Source organism: Vanessa cardui, chromosome Z (assembly GCF_905220365.1).
Source record: "Vanessa cardui chromosome Z, ilVanCard2.1, whole genome shotgun sequence".
Lineage (NCBI taxonomy): Eukaryota > Metazoa > Arthropoda > Insecta > Lepidoptera > Nymphalidae > Vanessa > Vanessa cardui.
Window position 1 is genome coordinate 14,245,356 of NC_061154.1, and position 20,620 is coordinate 14,265,975.

At 32.0% G+C, this 20,620-nt stretch overlaps 1 protein-coding gene across 1 annotated transcript in view; it reads left to right on the forward strand.

Moving 5' to 3' along the window:
* The first annotated feature begins 1,369 nt into the window (after positions 1 to 1,369).
* LOC124542964 (chondroitin sulfate proteoglycan 4) overlaps positions 1,370 to 20,620 on the forward strand; it is a 35,145-nt gene continuing 15,894 nt past the window's right edge. Inside the window, exons 1-14 of the mRNA XM_047120927.1 lie at positions 1,370 to 1,788; positions 1,921 to 2,057; positions 2,319 to 2,465; positions 5,099 to 5,242; positions 5,658 to 5,839; positions 6,945 to 7,152; positions 13,556 to 13,711; positions 13,925 to 14,149; positions 14,885 to 15,169; positions 16,207 to 16,404; positions 18,886 to 18,992; positions 19,232 to 19,367; positions 19,780 to 19,955; positions 20,456 to 20,615. Coding sequence (XP_046976883.1) covers positions 1,734 to 1,788; positions 1,921 to 2,057; positions 2,319 to 2,465; positions 5,099 to 5,242; positions 5,658 to 5,839; positions 6,945 to 7,152; positions 13,556 to 13,711; positions 13,925 to 14,149; positions 14,885 to 15,169; positions 16,207 to 16,404; positions 18,886 to 18,992; positions 19,232 to 19,367; positions 19,780 to 19,955; positions 20,456 to 20,615 — 2,316 coding nt within the window. The 5' untranslated portion in view covers positions 1,370 to 1,733. The remainder of the gene's footprint in view (positions 1,789 to 1,920; positions 2,058 to 2,318; positions 2,466 to 5,098; positions 5,243 to 5,657; positions 5,840 to 6,944; positions 7,153 to 13,555; positions 13,712 to 13,924; positions 14,150 to 14,884; positions 15,170 to 16,206; positions 16,405 to 18,885; positions 18,993 to 19,231; positions 19,368 to 19,779; positions 19,956 to 20,455; positions 20,616 to 20,620) is intronic.

Consider the following 20,620-nt stretch of genomic DNA (forward strand, 5'->3'; position numbering starts at 1 on the left):
CATAACGTTTTTGTCAACACTATAAACTGATGGGATCTTACAAGTAGGGCTGTTTTTACTAGCGCCATCTACATTCTACACTCACATATCAAGGTCACTGTTAGCTTTTTAGCAAAACTTGCCGTTCTATTTTGGTATACTTACACTAGAGGTCGCGTTTAAGTTTAATTTTATACTACTTTAATTATTTTTACATGTATAGTTTCATAAACAAATCCTATTAGTTAAAAAAATCGTGTTATTATATATAATATATTTTTATACTATGCTTTCGGGCTGGAATAGAAATGTTTTCTTTTTATTAATTTTGTCTCGCCCAATGGTGAGGTAAGAATGAAAAATTAAAGTGGTTGATATTTATAACTAATAATTATAACGATATTAAGTAAATTAAAACCTTTTCTGTGTATTGTCCTTATTAAATTTCGGAACGTAAAAAATTGACAAAAAGAATATTTAAAAAAATTAAAAACAAAATCAACGATCATACGACTGTACTGTTTTTCTTGACGCAAGACCATTTATTGCTCTAGAGGTCCTAAAATGTTCAACATACGAAGAATGTGCTATCTTTTCGGCACTATACGTCCAAGAAGTATATTATACAAAGCGAATTGTATAAATATAAAAGACAGAAAGTTTTATCACTGCGATGAGCCAACACGACCCTTCGACAACTTACCTTTTACAGTCCGTAGCAGGTAATGTACTGAAATTATTTTCTATCTTCAAATTGCGTCTAGCTTACTAAGATCAGAGAGATTTTAAAATTCATAAACGAAAGTATCGAAATTGATCAATTGGTACATTAGATGTTAATAATATCTTTTTATAATATGATTTTGTAATTTTTTGTATCATATTGTTACAATATTTTAACAATATTAAATATTTTTTCAGATATACACTGACCGTGGTATGTGCACTATTATTTGGTGTAGGGCTATGGGCACCATTTCTTATAGTGTGGTATTCAATGGCTAAAAGAACTATGTAAAATCTTGTTTGATAAATAAGCATTGTATGCATCAAAATTAAAAACTTTTAAAGATGTATTCATTTTGTTTCATTAATATTACTACTACTACAAAATAGTAGCTTTTTGTTTCCATGTATTAGGTATAAGTTAAGAAATTAAAATTAGAAATACGTGAAGCCATTCAATACTTTGTAAACAAAATGAACATCTACATAATTATCTACATTGAATTTCATGTTTCATGAAGTGATGAATTATAACAAAGTGCAGGCTTAGCCTTATTTTTGTTGATCGAACAGAATCCCGCTCCCTAAAGTTCCCAATTCTCTATAATCTGTATTATGAAAAAGCGTCAAGCACAAGTAGACGCAGTAGTCGTCTGTCGCAGTATACCTAGCTACTTCTTGTCAGCTTGCGGCCATGTTAGTATCGTTGACGTGAGGACGGCAATTTTAGTTTTAAATTATATTTTGTTTTTTTTTGGAAAAGAATAGAAATTTTTACTATTAATTGAAACAATTTTAAAAAAGTGAAGTGTTTTCGAAATAGATTTTTCAAAAATAGTTTGTTTTTTCAAATAGACGCCACACCTGCAACATCCTCCGGTGATTTTTAAAGATGTCTCAATATTTTTTTGTCTCGAGATCGGTAAAAATAAACACAAGAGTGCTTAGGATAACAATAAAGTATAACGCGTTTTTATTTCATCAATAAATATTAAGGTTTTTGGTGTACTGAGTGTTTTTTTTTTAAAATGGAACTTTTGTTTATATTGTGTCTTGTTTCCTTTGGACTGGCCTACGATAAAGGTAAAGAGAAATATCTTAATATAATATCATTAATAATTATTATAAAGCAGTCTAAAGTAATTTAAACATAACGATTTAATTTTAAAAGTTATTTGTAAATAAACAGAAGTTAAAATGCTTGTTTATTTTTAGCGTCGTTCTATGGTGCCAGTTACATCTCGTACCCGCTACAAGAAGCAAAGGGAGTCACGGATATAAGCTTTAGATTTCGTACTCATTTATCTGACGCCCTTTTACTACTTGCTGCTGGCAAAACAGATTATTGTATGGTGTGTAAATTTATAGTTTAATCTTATCGAATTAATATTTATAAGTGAATATATCGTGTGTTATTCCGAAAGTCTGATTGATATATCAGAATGATAAATTAAAAATTCGAATTTTATAATTAAATAATTAAGCGAATCAATAATAAGTTTCAATTTAAAAATATGTATGAAATAAAATTGAGCTATTTTAATAAAAAAATAAAACCACAATAATAACACTGTTCAAATAGTATGATGATATAATAAGATATGCAATTTTAGATTCGACTGGAAAGTGGCAGATTAAAACTTCATATAAATCTTGGTGCTGGTGAAAGTGAGCTATCCTCGTCAAAAGGCACTTATCTCAATGATACCCAGTGGCATCATGTCAGCATCATTAGAAGAGAGGCTAACCTGACTATGAAGGTATTTAATGTCATACAGAATTGTTTTAACCTTAGGGACTAAAGACTGGCATAAGCGCGTTTTGTATAACTCCAGACTTTTTCTGACCTCCATGTATAGCGAGCAAGAGAAATATGTTTCTTTATATAAAATACAACTATATTTCCAACAACAAAATGCAGTAAGGTTTAATTTCATGGAATGGTAAAATTAAATTCAAAATTCATTTGTCAGATGAGAAATGTTCCTATGATAAACTGTAATTTTTTACTTTACTTTTTACAATGTAGTTAGCAAGGTGTTCTCCTCAGTATATGCTGTGCTAATACGCAACACTGATTTTCAGATGACTATTGAATGAACATAAACATACATGTGATATACACATATGCATAATAATAATTTAAAAACCAAACTTCATTTTTTCTAAGCAATTTATTTCAATGATTATGTACTCTTGTCCAATTTCGGCTACATAGCAAATTATGCAGGATTTATTAAACTTAGTAAGATAAAGCATAGATATTTTAGTAAAAGATTATAGTTACAGTGTTTTATATGACAAGGGTGGTGTAGTGAACTCTCGTAAACTGATGGGATGGCATATCCAACGTGATGATGAAAGATCTCAAACGCAGAACTGATGGCTCTACTTGTTTCTGAGCCTTGGATGTTACATGTTTGTAACTCCAGATTGCTATTAAGAGTGTTTGATCTGGCACATAACCATACCTTCGGTATGTGTGTCTCTTTACCTAGCGACTAGACTACAGAGGTAGTGTAACTTATTTGTCTAATGAATGTCAGAACAAGCTACTTTTTACTGTAGATAAATTTAATATTGAATCTGTGTATCTTTGTAAATAAGTTATTTAAAAAAGAAAACATTCGAATAATTTTGTTTATTCAGGTTTGTTTGGTTTTGTGGTCTCCTTATTTTACAAGTTTTATGAATACTATAGTCATCTAATGCCATATGTTTATCTATATAATTAATATTATACCAACCTAACAATTATTGTTCGTAAACAACATAACTGACCAGTCAATGCTCGAGACTGTTCTTTATTACACTATTAAGTACTACAATATAGAATTAATTTTAGTATTCAAACAGTAATTTAAAATACAATTTACTACAAGGACTTCTTTTGCATTTTGATTATTAACATGATGTTTATACATTAATATTGGTTTTTTGCATTGCATGCATTTCTAAATTTGCCATTTGTTCGAACTAAAGCATTGTGCAGTTGTTTTTGACACTTGCTTAGGTCTAGCATATCAATGTATACCAGCCATTAGCACTAGTTAAGCCGGTAAGCAATCCTATGCTGAAACAAATATTGAATTTTAACATTGTCATCTTTCATATCACTATTTGAATAAAAAAAACTGTCAGAACAGAATGTGATTGTCTATTTTTTCCCAGAATAATATTTCAAATATAATATTTTTCATAAATAGCTCATGATGAATGTGAATTGAGTTTCCAATGAAATATAAACCAAAAACATTACTATTTTATTTCAGTTTTTTTTTTTTTTTTATATTGAATCCGAGAAAGGTTCAAATGTTTTTTTTTTAATCTGTTAACGTAAATACCGTTAAATGCTTAAATAAACAGGATTGTGTATTTATTTTATTAAAAAAACAAATCCAATTGGAAACATATTTGCCCACTACAAATATTATGATGAAATAAACACTTTGCCTTTTCGTTATTTGGTTTTACTGTGAAATGCAGAAAATGTTCGGAGCCCAAAAAAAAAATCCGTAAAAAATCATGGTATCGGCTTTCATATACAGTGTTTGGTTTGTGTTAAAAAAGCACACAACATCAAAGGGGGAACTTTCGTCGTCGACCACTTAGCAGTTATTCGCGAATCGGTGACGCGTTACGCGCTGCCGATAACATTGGGCTTCGAGGATTCATTATAAATGAACGTTTAACAAATATTTATGACATACGCGTATTATTGCGAACATATTAATATATTGTATAGTAATATTAGAGATGAAATGATCTAAATTAGTATTATAAAGTAACTTTGTCTGTCTGTCGATCTGCTTGTTTCTCTTTTGTTTCATTATTCGTACTAAGAAAGTTTGAATTGATTATTTGGAAGGCTACTTTTTCATCTAACGGCCGAATCCTAAAACGCAAGCGCAGCCGCGACCGACAGCTAATATTCTATATTAGTATTGTTAATTCATCGTTAAGATATCTGTATAATGAATGATAAGACAATATGTTTGATTGCAATCCTCACATTCAATGTATGTTGAGTATATTACTCTATACATTTTTAATTTATTTATCAAAGAGTGTTTAAATGAAGTCCCCTTACTCAGGTTTCTAATCAATAGTCTAGTCATTCTGTAGCTCCGGCTTACGCATTTATTTTCATTAAATGGAACCGAGATGCGCCCTATAACGTGTGAATTGAAGCGTTCATGAAGTATCACGTATTCGTAGTATAGTTTGGGAAAATCGTGGTTTGAAATCAAACAATTTATATCGTATTGTTGCTATTAAAATTGAATCCATACTTGAGATGGATACACAGTAATACTGTATACTAAAGTGTGCAATATGACTCAGTCGAGCCAAACGGCTGATTATGTCATTGACTTTGGCTCATTATTTTTAGGTTGACGACAACGTCGTGAAGAAAAGGCTGCCGGGACGCTTCTTTGAGCTAAACATACACTTCGGTATATTTCTCGGAGGGCAGGGCGACTTTTCAGAGCTCTTTCTTGGTCATATGGAAAATTTTCGTGGATGTATGGAGGATGTACGTTAATGTTTATCATTTTAAATATATTACGAATTAATGTATCATTTTTGTGACTATAAGGTCTTAATAAGATACCGATTAACCTACTCTATGTTCTACATATAAAATGCATTGCAGTTTTAACACTGATATGAATCAAATAAAAAAAAATGTTTTTCATTCATTTTAATGCAAAAAATATAAACCGATCATGAATTTAATGGAATACTTTTAAGCTTATGAATTCATTATTGAAAACGAAGTAAATTACAGAATTATTAATGTAGTCTGCATGTCTGTTTTTACTGAAATGAAAAGCTTGATTTATATGTTACTTATTATAATCCTCAGTCACAATAATAATACCAGTAGATATACATAAATAATATCCAGTATATTGGATGTATGTTACAAGTTTTTAAATGTGATTTAGGTCTACTATAATGGAGTTAAAATAATTGAAAAAGCACGCAGCCGTAGTGGTTCAGTTCACGTCGAGGGCGTGACGTGGAACTGCGCGCCCGAATTCGATGCCGACATCAACGCTGATATCAGTTTTATAGACGAGGGAGCGTATTTGATTCTTCCAAGAATAAATTCAAGAGCGGGAGGAAGGTGGGTTGGGCAAATTTTTGATTTGAACGTTTGCGATTATGAAATAATTTTAACCTTGTACTGTATTGAAATATTGTCATTATATAGTGTGTTTTATTTGTATGACAAATTATTGGAATGCTATAACCATAGTAGATGTGGTTGATTTGTCAGGGAATCCTTATTTTATAAATTTATTAATTTCAATAGACAGAAACATAAAAAAATAACTATCGAACGATCACCACAAATAAATTGTCATTTTGTTTTCTTTTTTTTGTAAATCACACACTCTTGCTGCTATCGAATTATATACACCTCTGTATATATACAATAGCTAAAACATAAAAAAAAAAAACAATTTAAATAATATAATAATTAAAATAAGTCTATTGAAAGTAGAATATAATCCTTATTTTGGAAATATATACAGAAAATAAAATATTGTATTTTCTACGAACCATGTCGGTTTAACATGAAAAAAAAATACTGTTTTATTTTCGAAGCATTACATGTATTTGCCTTTGAAAGTCTGATTCAACTGCTTTTCCCTTTTACTTAATTTGATTTCGATCACGTTAAAATGATAGGATTCGAACACAACCCCTTTATTAAAATACAGCAATCATTTTATGATATTCATCATACGATTGCACCTTTAGAAGTTTGTTCGTTACTGAAAAACTAGACATGCAATGATAATTGAATTTGAAATGTTTCTAACACTTTTATATTGCCTTTTTTCCATTAGATTAGTAGAAATAAATAGAAATGTTTAATTTTTTTTTTTTAATATTAACAATTTCCTATTCGAACGACAATAGTTAAGCATTTAGTATGAGATGAAGATAAACGGGTAGATTGGTCAAGAGAAGTCCATAGACATTAGCGCTGCAGAAATATTCTCCATTCCAATCTTCCATGCGCCATCTTTAGAAAGTTGTGCCCCTTGTACCTGTAATAAATGGCCTTATAATGTGCCTTCAAACAGGATCAACATTACTATGCAATGCTGTTTAATGACTTAGACTAAGCGTTGAATAGGAAGGTTACCTTGGGCTTGCACAATTCTCCAGCTCGATTCAAATATGCGAAATAATTATAATTGTTACGTGTTTATGAATAGATGGCAGATTGAATTCAAAACTATCACGCCAAACGCGATGATCCTCTACAATCCGGGCGGTGGTCGTGGCTCGGACTTCTTGGCTGTGGAGATATTGGAGGGAGTCGTGCGGGTGAAGATGGCCAGAGGGCAGATAGTCCACAACGATCGGGTCAATGACGGACAATGGCACAAGATGCATCTGCTGTTTAACCCTTCGCTTATAGAGGTGAGTCCGCTTAATGTTTGCTCAATAGCAACTAAAGAATGCTTTGTGTTTCATTTGAAATAGGATATTGGTCACCTTTTCATCACCCTAACCAAATGTAACCAGTGTAAGGAACGTTAACTGTTCCTTACATCATTAATTTGTTTAAGTCTCTTGACAGTACCAAGTACTGTCTGTACTGCTATATGTATGTGCCAGTGTCAATTACGCTTTTAACTCCACTAATAATGTTGTATTCAAACTCTATTTAAGAAATAACCATGAGAATTGCAGAATTAATATTTTTCATTAAAACTTACGTAGCGAACGAAACTTTATATCTAATTTCCTTTCAATCCGACTGGAGATGAGTTTTACTTCTACGTCTAACAAATGGCATTGCTTTGTGCGAATTGCTTCTAATTGAAATGTTTATCGCAGAAATAATGGGCTATTATATTAGTCATCTATCTATTATTGATGTGTATACGATTAATTTGAAACAAATGCAATCGCATAGCTGTTGACCTTATTTTTATTCGAGCGTGCAATGAGGTCGAGTCGAAATCTGTAATGGCTCTGATTGAACTGTCTGATGAAGTGCCCGGCGATAACAATATTTGTATCGAATAATATAAATATTAATATTGAACAATTTTGAACTTTATCTTAGTTGAATAAACGCTAGAATGCAATAACGACGCTGGCATTAAACGCTATATTTCTATTCGTATCATTACTCGCTTTGAGTACAAATATTATATTGGTGCACTCGAATATTGCGCGAAGGATTTTATTGAAATGAAAATTCGTCTATTTTTTTTCCTTTCATTGTGATATGTGAAATGAACACCGCGTAGGATCTTTTTGATATTCATGTACTAGCTCAGAAGAGCTATTCTGTAAGAAGAAACTCGATACTCATCACATAACTCACTCATGGTATGCGACATTGTGTAAAATAATAATAAAATGTATGGGATACACGGATCAATATTTTCACGAGTGATATACGAAGTGAATTCTTACAGAATCGCACCGCTGAACGTTTAATTAATTTATGCAATGCGAAAACGTTACCTTCAAGTATTATATATGTGTCGTTTTGAAATATGAAAATAAATTACTTTCTATTATTTTAATTAATGTTGGAACACGAAAAGTACGTAGGAAATTACATAGGCAGTCATTCGTTAAATCGTATTAATGCTTTTGCGTATTAATCGGGTCGAGGATTGGTAATGATATTCCCATGTATATGAATATAGTTTATTTTAAATTATGTTCATGTTACTCGCAAGGGTATGAATAATTTGCACTTCAATCGGCTTCATGTGTAATCTTTTGTGTCAAAGAAACCGCCAGAGCTGTATCCTGGGCTTTGTTTTTGTTCTCTAGTTAAATGAGGTTGTATATATATCGGGATATATTAGCTATTTTCATTTAAAAACTACTGTTTCTAATGAGAAATTGTTAGCAAACCTGATCAACTTAAATCCTTTTTTTTATGGTTGTTGACAGCGATACTGTTCGCAAATAAAAGTATTTACACATTAAAAATTAACTCTTCGTCTTTAGAGATTTATTTACTTAATAAATACTTTTCATTTGTAAATGTTCATTACTGCTGTTTAAGTTATCAGATAAATTGTATATTGGCTTTCAAAAGGTACACGTATAAAAAAATAGTCTTTTCAGTTGATCATTACAAATTCATTGGTTTACTAAAATTCGATATAAAGAGCGTATCACTTACACATAAGTACAAGATGGTTATAACTGATTTCCTATTGAAAAAATTACTTTCTTCCGTCAGGGGAGTCTAAGGTAGCCTTATATAGCCTACCTATAATATATACTTTAGATCAGTCTACCTAAGCAGATTTTTTCGTGAAAGAGCGACAAATATCTAATCATCACCGTCACACACACTTTCGTTTATAACATAAACTTTTTTTTATGGTATAGGTTGGCGGACGAGCATATGGGCCACCTGATGGTAAAAGTGGTCACCATCACCCATAGACAATGACGCTATTTTTTACATCGTCAATGTGCCACCAACCTTGGGAACTAAGATGTTATGTCCCTTGGGCCTGTAGTTACACTGGATCACTCACCCTTTAAACCGGAACACAACAATACTGAGTTATTTGGCGGAAGAATAACTGATGAGTGGGTGGTACCTACCCAGACGGGCTAGCACAAAACATTACCACCAAGAATCCACTAAGATACTCGTAACTTATATGTAGTGCTGTATTAAATGTGTTTGGTTAATGAATTAAGTTCGCATAACGTCAACGCGATGTCTAAGGCATGGTCACAATAATGAATTATCCACACAGCATTCAAGCAGATTCATTGTGCCGTTGGAAATATCAGGAACCCTGTTCTTTTAATGACAGAAGCGATTCAATATGAAAGCTTTAAAGCCTCCAATATTAGCTTCGTGAAACATTTCCGTTACATAGCGGAAATACAGGGAACGTGATGTTGTTAACTAAGCATAACTAATATAAAAAGGTATCTTTAATGGTAATTGATATATTAATATAATCATTATATGTTAGTTTTTTTAATATTTGACGCAGCAAATTTCGTTTATCGTAAGTGTTACAACAATGCAACAAGCCGTGATGGCCCAGTGGTTAGAACGCGTGCTTCTTAACCAATGACTGCTGGTTCAAACCCAGGCAAGCACTAATTAATATTGATGTGCTTAATTTGTGTTTATAATTCATCTCGTGCTCGGCAGTGGAGGAGAACCTCGTAAGGAAACCTGCATGTGTCTAATTTCATGGAAATTCTGTCACATGTGTATTCCACCAACCCGCATTGAAACAGCATGGTGGAATATGTTGTTGTTTTTACAACAATATGATAATATCCCTAAATTATTTAGATTGACACACATTACGAAAAGATGAAATGTTGGTACAAAATATTGGCAGGTTTCTATACAAAATTTCTTGTTACGCTATTCGGTCGTTTCTAATAAGCATCAAAACCTCTTCGACGACGGATAAAGTTTGAGTACTATTAATTAATACTCTTAATATACTGCACATAAATTTGCATGTTTTGACACTTTTTTTCTATTCATATTAAAAGTATCGAGTCGAGGTTTTACCTTTGTCTATCTCCCTCTCTTTCTTTCTCCCTCTCGCTCACACATTGTCTTAATAAAATGACGGATTACCTCATATTCAGCTAATTTAACGGTAATACAGATAATCGGTTGTCATTTTTAAATCTATTCACCCGTGAAGCGGGCCCCTCCACACGAAATTATCGACCTGTATTGGTTGAGTGACGTTCGTTCTTATACGACATCTTAGTATAGTGACGTGAGGTGACTAATATGAATAAGGATAGCAAGAAATATTAAACAATTAGTTTATTAAATTCGATTTTTAAAGGAGGTTTAATGTGGGGGCGCGTAATTGAGTGAACGATTGTATGCTGGGTTACAATTTCATTATACATGATGCGTTAGTTAATCTTTTTGTTTATTTTGAACACTCACAAAGTGAACTGAACGTAGCGTGAGATTCTGTTTCCATTCAATATATGAAATGTCAATTTGATACGCTGTGCATATAGACTGAACTTTATTGAAATCCGTGATCAATTGGACAAATAACAGGGCGTGTGTGATACCATAAATCGTGCATACACATTTCGATAATTAAAAGATAAAACGGTTTTCAATATAAATCGAAGGTAGTACAGCAATATGATTATTAAAGCCGATTTCGTACGGGAATACTCGTACCAACGTTTTTTTTAATCATATAAGTAAAAATGTATTTCATATCTATGTTTTATATATGTAAAGATATAAAATATGATCGTGATGGTGTAGTGATTGGGACATATTAATGCTATCCGATTGTGGGTTCGAATCTAGTCAAGTAACGCTCTATTTTCATGACTTTATAGTCCGTCAAGGATAAGATCACGAGGTAGCACGCATTGGAGTAGCGTGCTAGAATAGTCAGACCGCAAGGAAAGAAAATGCTTCCATAGTTTAGCTGAATGACCATATAAATCCATTTACCATTTTCATCCAGATTTTTCCGGTCAATGTCAATTTCAAAGGGGTTCTAACATGTTCGGCCATAGCTTTTAAGTTCTATATTGAACTAGGGCATCCTCTTGATGGTGTCGAACACTTTTGAATATGGTAATGAGCCCTTTGCCTTTAGGAATTACATACTTGAGTATTAGCGGAGATTTGAAATGAATTTTCATTTAACCTTCTTAGGAGTAGCGGTGAGTGGTCATGAGCGATAAAAAATGAACAAAATACCCGCTGAATGCTAATAGCATATCGTACTGTAATAATCGATAGTTTTATTCGTCAGTTCTTTTCTATAAAAATATAAATGAAAATCAAAGTATTCTTCATTAAAAAGGATGCATAAAAACACTTCAGAATCGCGCCATGTTACAGCATTGAATTAAAAGCTATCATCGCGGTTCAAAGAGTAGAAGTACTTACGTCGTTGAGTACAGGAACCATTTTCCATCATTGTATCAATAATAATTATATTTATGTAAATTATAAATGCATCAACTCGATACTCTCTACACACTTTTTTATCATTAAAATAATCTTTTATTGAGTTAAATGCCTTAATCAGCAATGTTTTTTTATGTATGATCTAAATTTATTAAGGCCCTTATGATGTTTTACAGAAACGTAGGTAGACCGTAGTCCGCGTAGGATGCATTACGACTTTTTGTGTCAGAGACTATGTGTTATCAGTGTACCTAATACGGTCATTGATAATCTCGGGAAATCGCTTAGTAGGAAACACTATTATATTTCAAGTTGAATAGATACACAGCCAATTAATTTTATGCTCGTCATTCTTATATTACAAATTACCTTAAGATGACTTACTATATTTTTCCGTATTCACGTAATAACTACTGAAACGATTGATAGAACTTTCATTGTATGATTTTTCAAAAGATAGAAAAATATCACTATAAGACGACACGGATATTGTGACCAGTATATTATTATATAACATTATTATAGAATATAATTGGGTATAAAATATGCCGTACAAGGTCGCGATGTGAGGTTAATCGCGTTAAAATGTTGAATTAACGTAAAATAAAAAGATTATTTTATGTGTATACGTGCTGCCCCGCTATTTGTACACGTGTACCTGCGTCAATTCTTACTCTGTCTCCGCAGATCTTAGCTTAATTTTATATGACCGGCGTGCGTGCGTGCGTGCGTGCGTGCATGGGTGCGTGCGTGCGCGCTCAAACGTTTGTGTGTGTACGTGTGTGTGTTTGAGTGTGTATGAGTGTGTATTAAAATTGGATGTGTCGAATTTTAATCTACCACAGACTCGCAGAAGACCCTCGTGGTAGGATAATCTGTACACAAAAAGGGGAGCAGGTCATAGGCCCGTAGTAGGACTTACATAGGATGTAAATTATATAGGAAACGTATGAAATTATATTGAATTTTAAATTGAACTAACAAATCATACACGTATATGACTCATTAGTCAAATTGATGCTAAAGCGATTATATGAATAACCTATATAAAGTATAAAATAATACATAGAAAGACGTAAGCCGAATGTAGTGTAAATTAAACAAGAGTAATAAGTAAAATTATAGCAAGTCAGTGTTTTATATATTTTAACGTGAATATTTTGTTACCTTATGCCCCTTTGTTTATGTTTATCATTATTTTATTTATAAAATAAAATGTATGTTTGTACGTGCGTTCCCAAACCGTTAATCGGCTTGCGAAGACTTTTTTTGTGAACTTTACAGTATACGCCAGCGAAAGTTCCATATTTAAAAGAACTTGTTTTTTTTGTGTCTGTTCGTCCTATAATATAAAATGACTAGATATTATTCACAGTTATGCCGTGAAAAATATATATTACCTCTTTAGTTAGAAATTATATATTATTAGTTGTCGTCCGCGGCTGCGCTCCCTTATTATATAGTGGACGTCATTGGCCAAATTTAATAAGATTCTCATCAATCGTTTGGAAGTGGAAGAGCTACACGCACACAGAAATAAATTCAAATTTATAACATCAGTATAGATTTCTTTCCCTAATACGTATAGTTCGACGCTAGCTTGTTTACTCAGATCGAAAAAGAACGTCCGTTTGAAAGGGGATATGTTCTTTGATCATGGTTAATCAGCCTTCTAATTTTATTAAGAGCTCTGGCGAGCTTTTTAAAATTTCTAATATATGCTGTGCTTTTCTCTTAAGTTTTTTGTCGACGTAGATATATTTATGTGCTATATTTTTATTTATAAATCGATAATCAATAATTAAAAATGTGCTGGTATTATAAAGTATTTGTGTGTTGTGTTAATAACGTTTATTTTGACATATTTTTTTACAAATTCAATTAAATAATTTTCAGCTGTCAATCGACAATATTGCAATGAGCACTCGTATAGAGAGCGGGGGTACGAGGTATTTGGATCTTTCCGACTCTTTCTATCTCGGCGGTATAGAGAGTGAGAAGAGACAGCGAGCGTTCTCGAAGGGCATCAAAGCGGCTGATTCTAGCATAATGGTAAGATTCTGTATTATTAATTAATATTTTTAATTTTTATTTAATTGTTAATCAAAATATTTTTTATTTATTATTAGTAACTTCAACTAAATAAACATACAATAACAAAGCGTCTCTTTATATTTAAAAGTATGCTTTCAATTTGCTTACTCGATATTCGAAATCAATAACAGCCGAGTAAATAAATTCTTACATTAAACGATATATCCTTAGGGTTGCATCAGACCGATCGAGGTGGACGATAAGATTTACGGCTTACCAAACGCCGTTGTATCGTACGGCGTTAGCCCGAGATGCGTGTGGTGGTACCCTTGCCATGCCGGTCCGAGCCCTCCCTGCATACCACGAGCGACTTGCGAACAACACGGCGTCGACCACTTCACATGCAAGTGCGACTCTGAATTGTGTATTAATCCGGACTACGCTGAGAAATATAAGGTAATATCGGCGTTATTGCTCTCGCTATAAAGCTTACTATTGAATCAGTGTACTTTCTAAGTAAGGATGTCGTATGAGGTCAAGTGAAAGAGTTCATCGACCTCGATTATGTTCACGTGATATATCGGCAGGGTGGATTTTCCAGCCGATATTCGTATTTTTTTTATTGTTTGCTTGAACAAAGCCGAGCCATTAAGGTGCCGCCTCTAAAAGAACAAAACTAAAAAATATAATATAAGTAAATAATTTAATTCTAACAAAATCAAAATCAAAATAAACTTTATTCAAGTAGGCTTTTATAAGCACTTTTGAATCGTCATTTTACAATTAAGTGAAGCTACCACCTGTTCGGAAAGTAGATTCTACCGAGAAGAACCGGCAAGAAACTCAGTAGTTACTCTTTTTTAACATTTAAAAAATGCAACGTCATGTTAATTAAATACAATTATTTAACATACATGTATTTTTAAAATTTTACGTGAAAGAAATTCCCTACTTACAAAATATTTAGTCAGTTTAATAATATCAAAAAATATTATTAACTTTAAATTAAACATCAATATTTGATATTTTGATACATAATATGAAGAAAATAACATTAAATTGCCACTGTAAAATGCCTTATTATAATATTATCCTTTGAAATGATGCACTTGATCAGTTACTTTTTATGAGTTCCTTATTTATTAAGTCGGTAAAGTCTAATTTTAATATCACTTAATGTATATTTTTCAGGTGTTTTCGAAATCGAGCAGCGAATTAGAATTGGTAGCACTGTACCCGTTAACGGTACAAGAAGGTGGTGTGTCGGTTATAACGACACAGAACATCGACGTGGTATTGGACCACCATAAGTATGGCGTGCGACCCTCCGGTGTTTTGCTGCATGTGGCTCAATCTCCGCAGCACGGGAGGATCGCTGTGGACCTGTCTTTGAGAAATCTACCTCAATACACCAATTACGTTGAAGGAGAAAAGTCTAAACAGTTCTTTACGCTAATGGATCTGTCTAGAGATAAGGTTTACATATATTTACTATTTTTATTTTAGTAAGACGCTTTTTGTCGACGCTATTGTGTATTTAAACGCCTCGTGACTAATGGTCATGCGATGCACTGACAGATCCAATCGCTATAATTAAAAAAACAATCACAATTTTATTTTAATGATAAGTCAGTAGAGGCAATTGAATTATACCTATTTTATTATACTGGGGTTTTCGGTAGTTTGTTTTGTGTACCTGCAAGTCAGCTATATGCATACAATTGAGGAGTATACTATGCCATTTTTTATTATTTTTTAATTTTCATATACGTCTATATTTATTTCATCATGAGATTCTACTGCTATTTCGGAATTTGGATGCTAACAGAATATTTGAATCAAATTTTCTGCTCATGCTCCATGCATGCTCTTCACCTTTGCTCATTGCCTCAACAAATGTACACAGCATTGTCAAGTTATTCCTCAGCTTCAGCTTAATTCTCGTTTCATTGTTATTCAATACAATGCTTTCCTTTTGGGTAATTATTGTCGTTCATTTTTAATGTCCGAAAGACGGTAATGTAGGAAAATTCGAACCTTTAATTTGTTAAATCTTAAGAAGTTTTGTTAATGCTTCTGTGTGTTGGTACATTAATTCAATTTTATGAATTTGGTCGATGTTAAAAGTGTTTATTCTGCTTTCTCAAGTTTTTTTCAAGTGGCTGTGTCAAACCTTATGTTCCTTAAACAAAATTACCATACAAAAGTTGAGTCTTTTATTAGTAGAATCTATTGAAAAAATGTTAAACATACAATACTGATGATAGACAATTGGTTAAAAAATATGTTTAAATGAAACTAGTTATAACGGATTTGAATCGCGTATATTAATTATTTTTGACATCCCGACGTTTCGAGCACTTTACAGCGTTCGTGGTCACGGGTCTACCCTGTTATAACTAGTTTTATTTAAATTTGTAATAATCGCGAAAATTTAAGACAAAATATATGTTTTCAAAAATATTTTATGTAAATGTTATGTGAATGGTGTTTTACCCATAAAAACGTTCCAGGTTCGCTACGTACACGACGGATCAGAGAACCATCAAGACGCCATCGTGCTCGAAATGGAGCTGATACCGGAGACGAAATTCACGTTACCGAGTTACTTGCAAGGCCGTAACACGTTCGTTCTACACGTCAACGTTACCCCCGTAAACGATCCTCCTGTGCTGAATCTTCTACCGGGAAAAGTGTTAAGACTCACTCAGGTATGAAAAAACCGTAAACAGCTCTTATACTATAATATAATATTTACAAACTGCATGGGATATAACAGCAATGTTTTTTTTTGACCTATTGCAATAAGATTAACAGAAACCTCAAATTGTAGTTGAAATAGCATATTTCCTACTTTATGACGTGCATTTAATTTTGGCATAAAAACAAATTAATACCTAAATAGATATATAATTGTCGTATTATACATATTTGTTACGTTTAGTAAATGTAAGCTAGATCATCGTATCAAAATTACTTTATGAAACATTGTAGAGGCATGATATTAGTGCAATATTTTAATGTAAAAGATACTCCTTCTAATTGTTTGTTTTCTCGTTTTATTTATTTTCAGAAAGTTCGGTGCGTTTCAGTTTCTTTATTTTTTTGAGTTGCTTTTGAGTAGTTGCATGCTATAACACGACTCGCAAATAACCCAAGATAGCATATATTAAGTAAGTATGAAAATTATCTTGAGCAAAAATAAAACATCTTGAATTACGTTTATTGTATAAAACACCAATAAGCACTTGACGCATTTATTCAAATATTACTCAAATTGCGTTTACACTAATTCACAAATTAATTTACAAAACATGTCACTTAATATCTTTTAAAATTAACCTATATTAAAATTTGTTACAAACATGCAACAAAATCTTGAATTATGAAAAATTGTGTTTTTAGTAATGTACCATTATTACGTAGGCTTAATTAAAGTGCTTTTTTATACGATACAAAACATTCTCACGACTAAAAGTTTTCCGTTCATTGAATCATTTAATTTACAAAGAAACATGCATTACTTTTGTAATTTTAATATTGTTATATTATAATTTGGTCATTCATAAATCTGAATTAACTTTTCTTTTAAAAGTTTTTATCTAAGTACCCATGTTTATAAATAGATATATTTGCGTCATGTTTACTACCATATTATATAAAAGTATAGTAAAATAAGGTGTATAAATATAAATGTATTTGATTGATACAAACACTGTTCTTGAAAATTATTTAAAACTTAATATTTTGCTGGATCTTTTAGGTAAAATGTACATTCAATATTTCATACATTATAGCCTATCATGTAATATGTATGGTATAATTTTAATAACTTAAGATATAATTCTATGTTCCATACTGGAAAGAAACTAGTCGTACCACCAAATACTTGATTGGATTTTTTTGTGATTTTGACCGAATGTATTTTTATCGTCTATTAAGTTGAACCCAATCTATATGTATATTGAGTTGAATAATATGTATTGTTCTTTAAGTCATAAAAACTGCTTAACTATTGTAAACCAGAATTCAATATGAAATATATATTACAAACACACTATGGACATGTACTGCCGATACATATATGAAAAAATATTTAAAATATAAACAATTGTCTTTAAAATTATTTAGAAGTTAAAGCAATATGCGAATATGATTTCTAGAAGATTGCCTCAATATCACAGACGGGAACAACCAGTTCAACTGAAGAAAGAAAATACAACACGATGACGGTTCACATCATTCCAGTTTCGATCCAGTACTGGACTAAATACTGGACTGGATCGTCACTGGATTAATGTGGGACGGCACTTGCAACTGAAGAAGAAGCTGATATAACTGTTGTGTTGCTATTTTGTATTTTATTTTATTGTCATTAGGTCAACCAACAGTAAACAACAAGAACAGCCTGTAAATTCCCACTGCTGGGCTAAATGCCTCCTCTGCCTTTGAGGAGAAGGTTTGGAACATATTCCACCACGCTGTTCCAATGCGGGTTGCTGGAATACACATGTGGCAGAATTTCTATGAAATTTGTCACATGCAGGTTTCCTCACGATGTTTTCCTTCACCGCTGAGCACGAGATGAATTATAAAGACAAATTAAGCACATGAATCAGCGGTGCTTGCCTGGGTTTGAACCCGCAATCATCGGTTAAGATGCAAGCGTTCTAACCACTGGGCCATCTCGACTCAACAGTAGACACAATATCACATACAAAAAATAAATTACATTTCAGAATTGTCAAATTAAAGTTCTACTATTTACAGACAGTCATCGTGCATTAGTATATTACACAATGTTTTAATTGACAATATAAACTAAACATTTTTAAACTGAAATTATATAATAAATAATAATATTATTTGGAAGCAGACTCTTAAAGGCAATCTAATCTGAAAAAGTATTTTATGTATGCAATATATTGTGTATTTTATAAGTCGACTGTATCTATTGTATTTGATTGAAATCAATTTATGAAAGACCAAATTGCTTTTAAAATATTGATTGTTGATTTTTATTTGTAAGCATACATACATTCGATTTTGCACCAAATCATTTAAATTATAATTATGTAGCTTTTTTTTAGTGTTGCTAGATCTGTTATCTATTTTATTAATAACATATAATGTTAAATTTAAAACTAAAACCAAATATGTCATACACTAATATTATCGTTCTAAATATAAAGGGAACCAGAAAAGTTATAACATCGGACATATTGAAAGCAGAGGACCCCGACACGCCGGCTGAAGACTTACTATACACGGTGCTACATGGAAAAAACGAAGCGAACAGGTATCCACTATAAAATAAATTATCAATATTAAGTCTAGCGACTCTATAATAATTTAATTTACGAGCCGTAAGCTCTGAATTTCGCTAGTAACTCAACGGTACACTGTAAATAACCTTTCTATATAACACTAAGTTAGAAGTAATGTTTAAGTGTCAATAAGCCCTAATGTTTATATTTTTTTATGATAATAATTTATGTTGGTATGTGATATGGATAAAGCAATATATTAATTTTTCAGTGGTCACATTGAAATGTCCGGTCAGCCAGTGGACTCGTTCACACAAAAAGACATCGATTCTGGAGTTATATCCTATGTTCACGGTACCACGAGCGAAAAGCAACTGAATAAAACGTCACTTCGTCTAACTTTACAGGTATTTTTTTTCCTTGAGTATATACATATACACTAGCACTTACTACAGAAAGTAACGTTGAAATCGTCTTTATTATTATCAAAGATGAATTGATCCAAGACAAGACTGACTTTGGTTTATGATTCTATAAATCCAACGACCTAAATCTTCATTCAAATAAATTTCACAATGAGACTACTCTCATTTGTTTTTGTTTTTTAATTTAACTCTCATAGTTTGACAATTTTTTTTTTCTTTTTTTATAATTGTAAAGAGTCAAATTAATAAAAAATTATGCTTACTAAAATCCTGGCTGAGCTTGTGATTGAAAATATGTTCGTCTCATTGCCAAAGCTTAGCAAATAGGAAATATTTTAGTGACCTCTTAAGGTAAAATAAAAATTGAACTCAGATTATGAAAATTTCGTTTCAGGTATCTGACGGTATTGAAACAAGCGGTCCGGGCGTGTTGCGTATATCAATAGTGCCCTTGCAAGTGCGTCTCGTGAACAACACTGGATTGTATCTAGTTCATAACTCATACGCTATCATTGCAGCTGAAAACCTTACGTTTACGACCAACGCAGATGAAACTAATGTCCATGTAAAGTAAGTTATTCATATTTATATATCTTTAACCAACGCAATAATTAATATATAACTAATTAAATTTGTGAGAGATTTGTACTTGAAATTTATTTTTTCCTCTTAACGAAAGAACATAAAATTTTAATGTTTCCAATTTGACTTGAAGCTTTACAATAATTCAAGTATACGAATTAAAATAAGATTGATGTTTTGAGGGCGTCTAAAAAAACTTTACACATTGAGAGGTCTTTTAAAAAATTGTGTTCAGTTTAGCTCGCAAGTGAAGACTGAAGACAGTTTCGACCCTTAAGATTTGGAAGTTTAGAATAAGTACGGCCAGTTATTAATTTCTTGGTGCACCTATCCCGTGCTGAGCTTAAAATATTCTTAAAAATATATCCCAACTATACATTAAAATATAAGAATGAGTTATCCCTACATATATTGATGATTATATCCCATGGTGCTAGTTTTTATTTTGATTAAGTCATTTAATATGTAATGAAATATTTTAATTTAAGGTACGACGTCGTTAAGCCTCCACAATTTGGCGTAGTCGAACGTCTTAGAGTTTTAGACGGGACCTGGCAGACCGTAGATTCTTTCACAAGTGAAATGATTAACTTTGGACGCGTTCGATACATGCACATACTTGGAAATCCTACGCACGACGAGTTTAAGGTAAT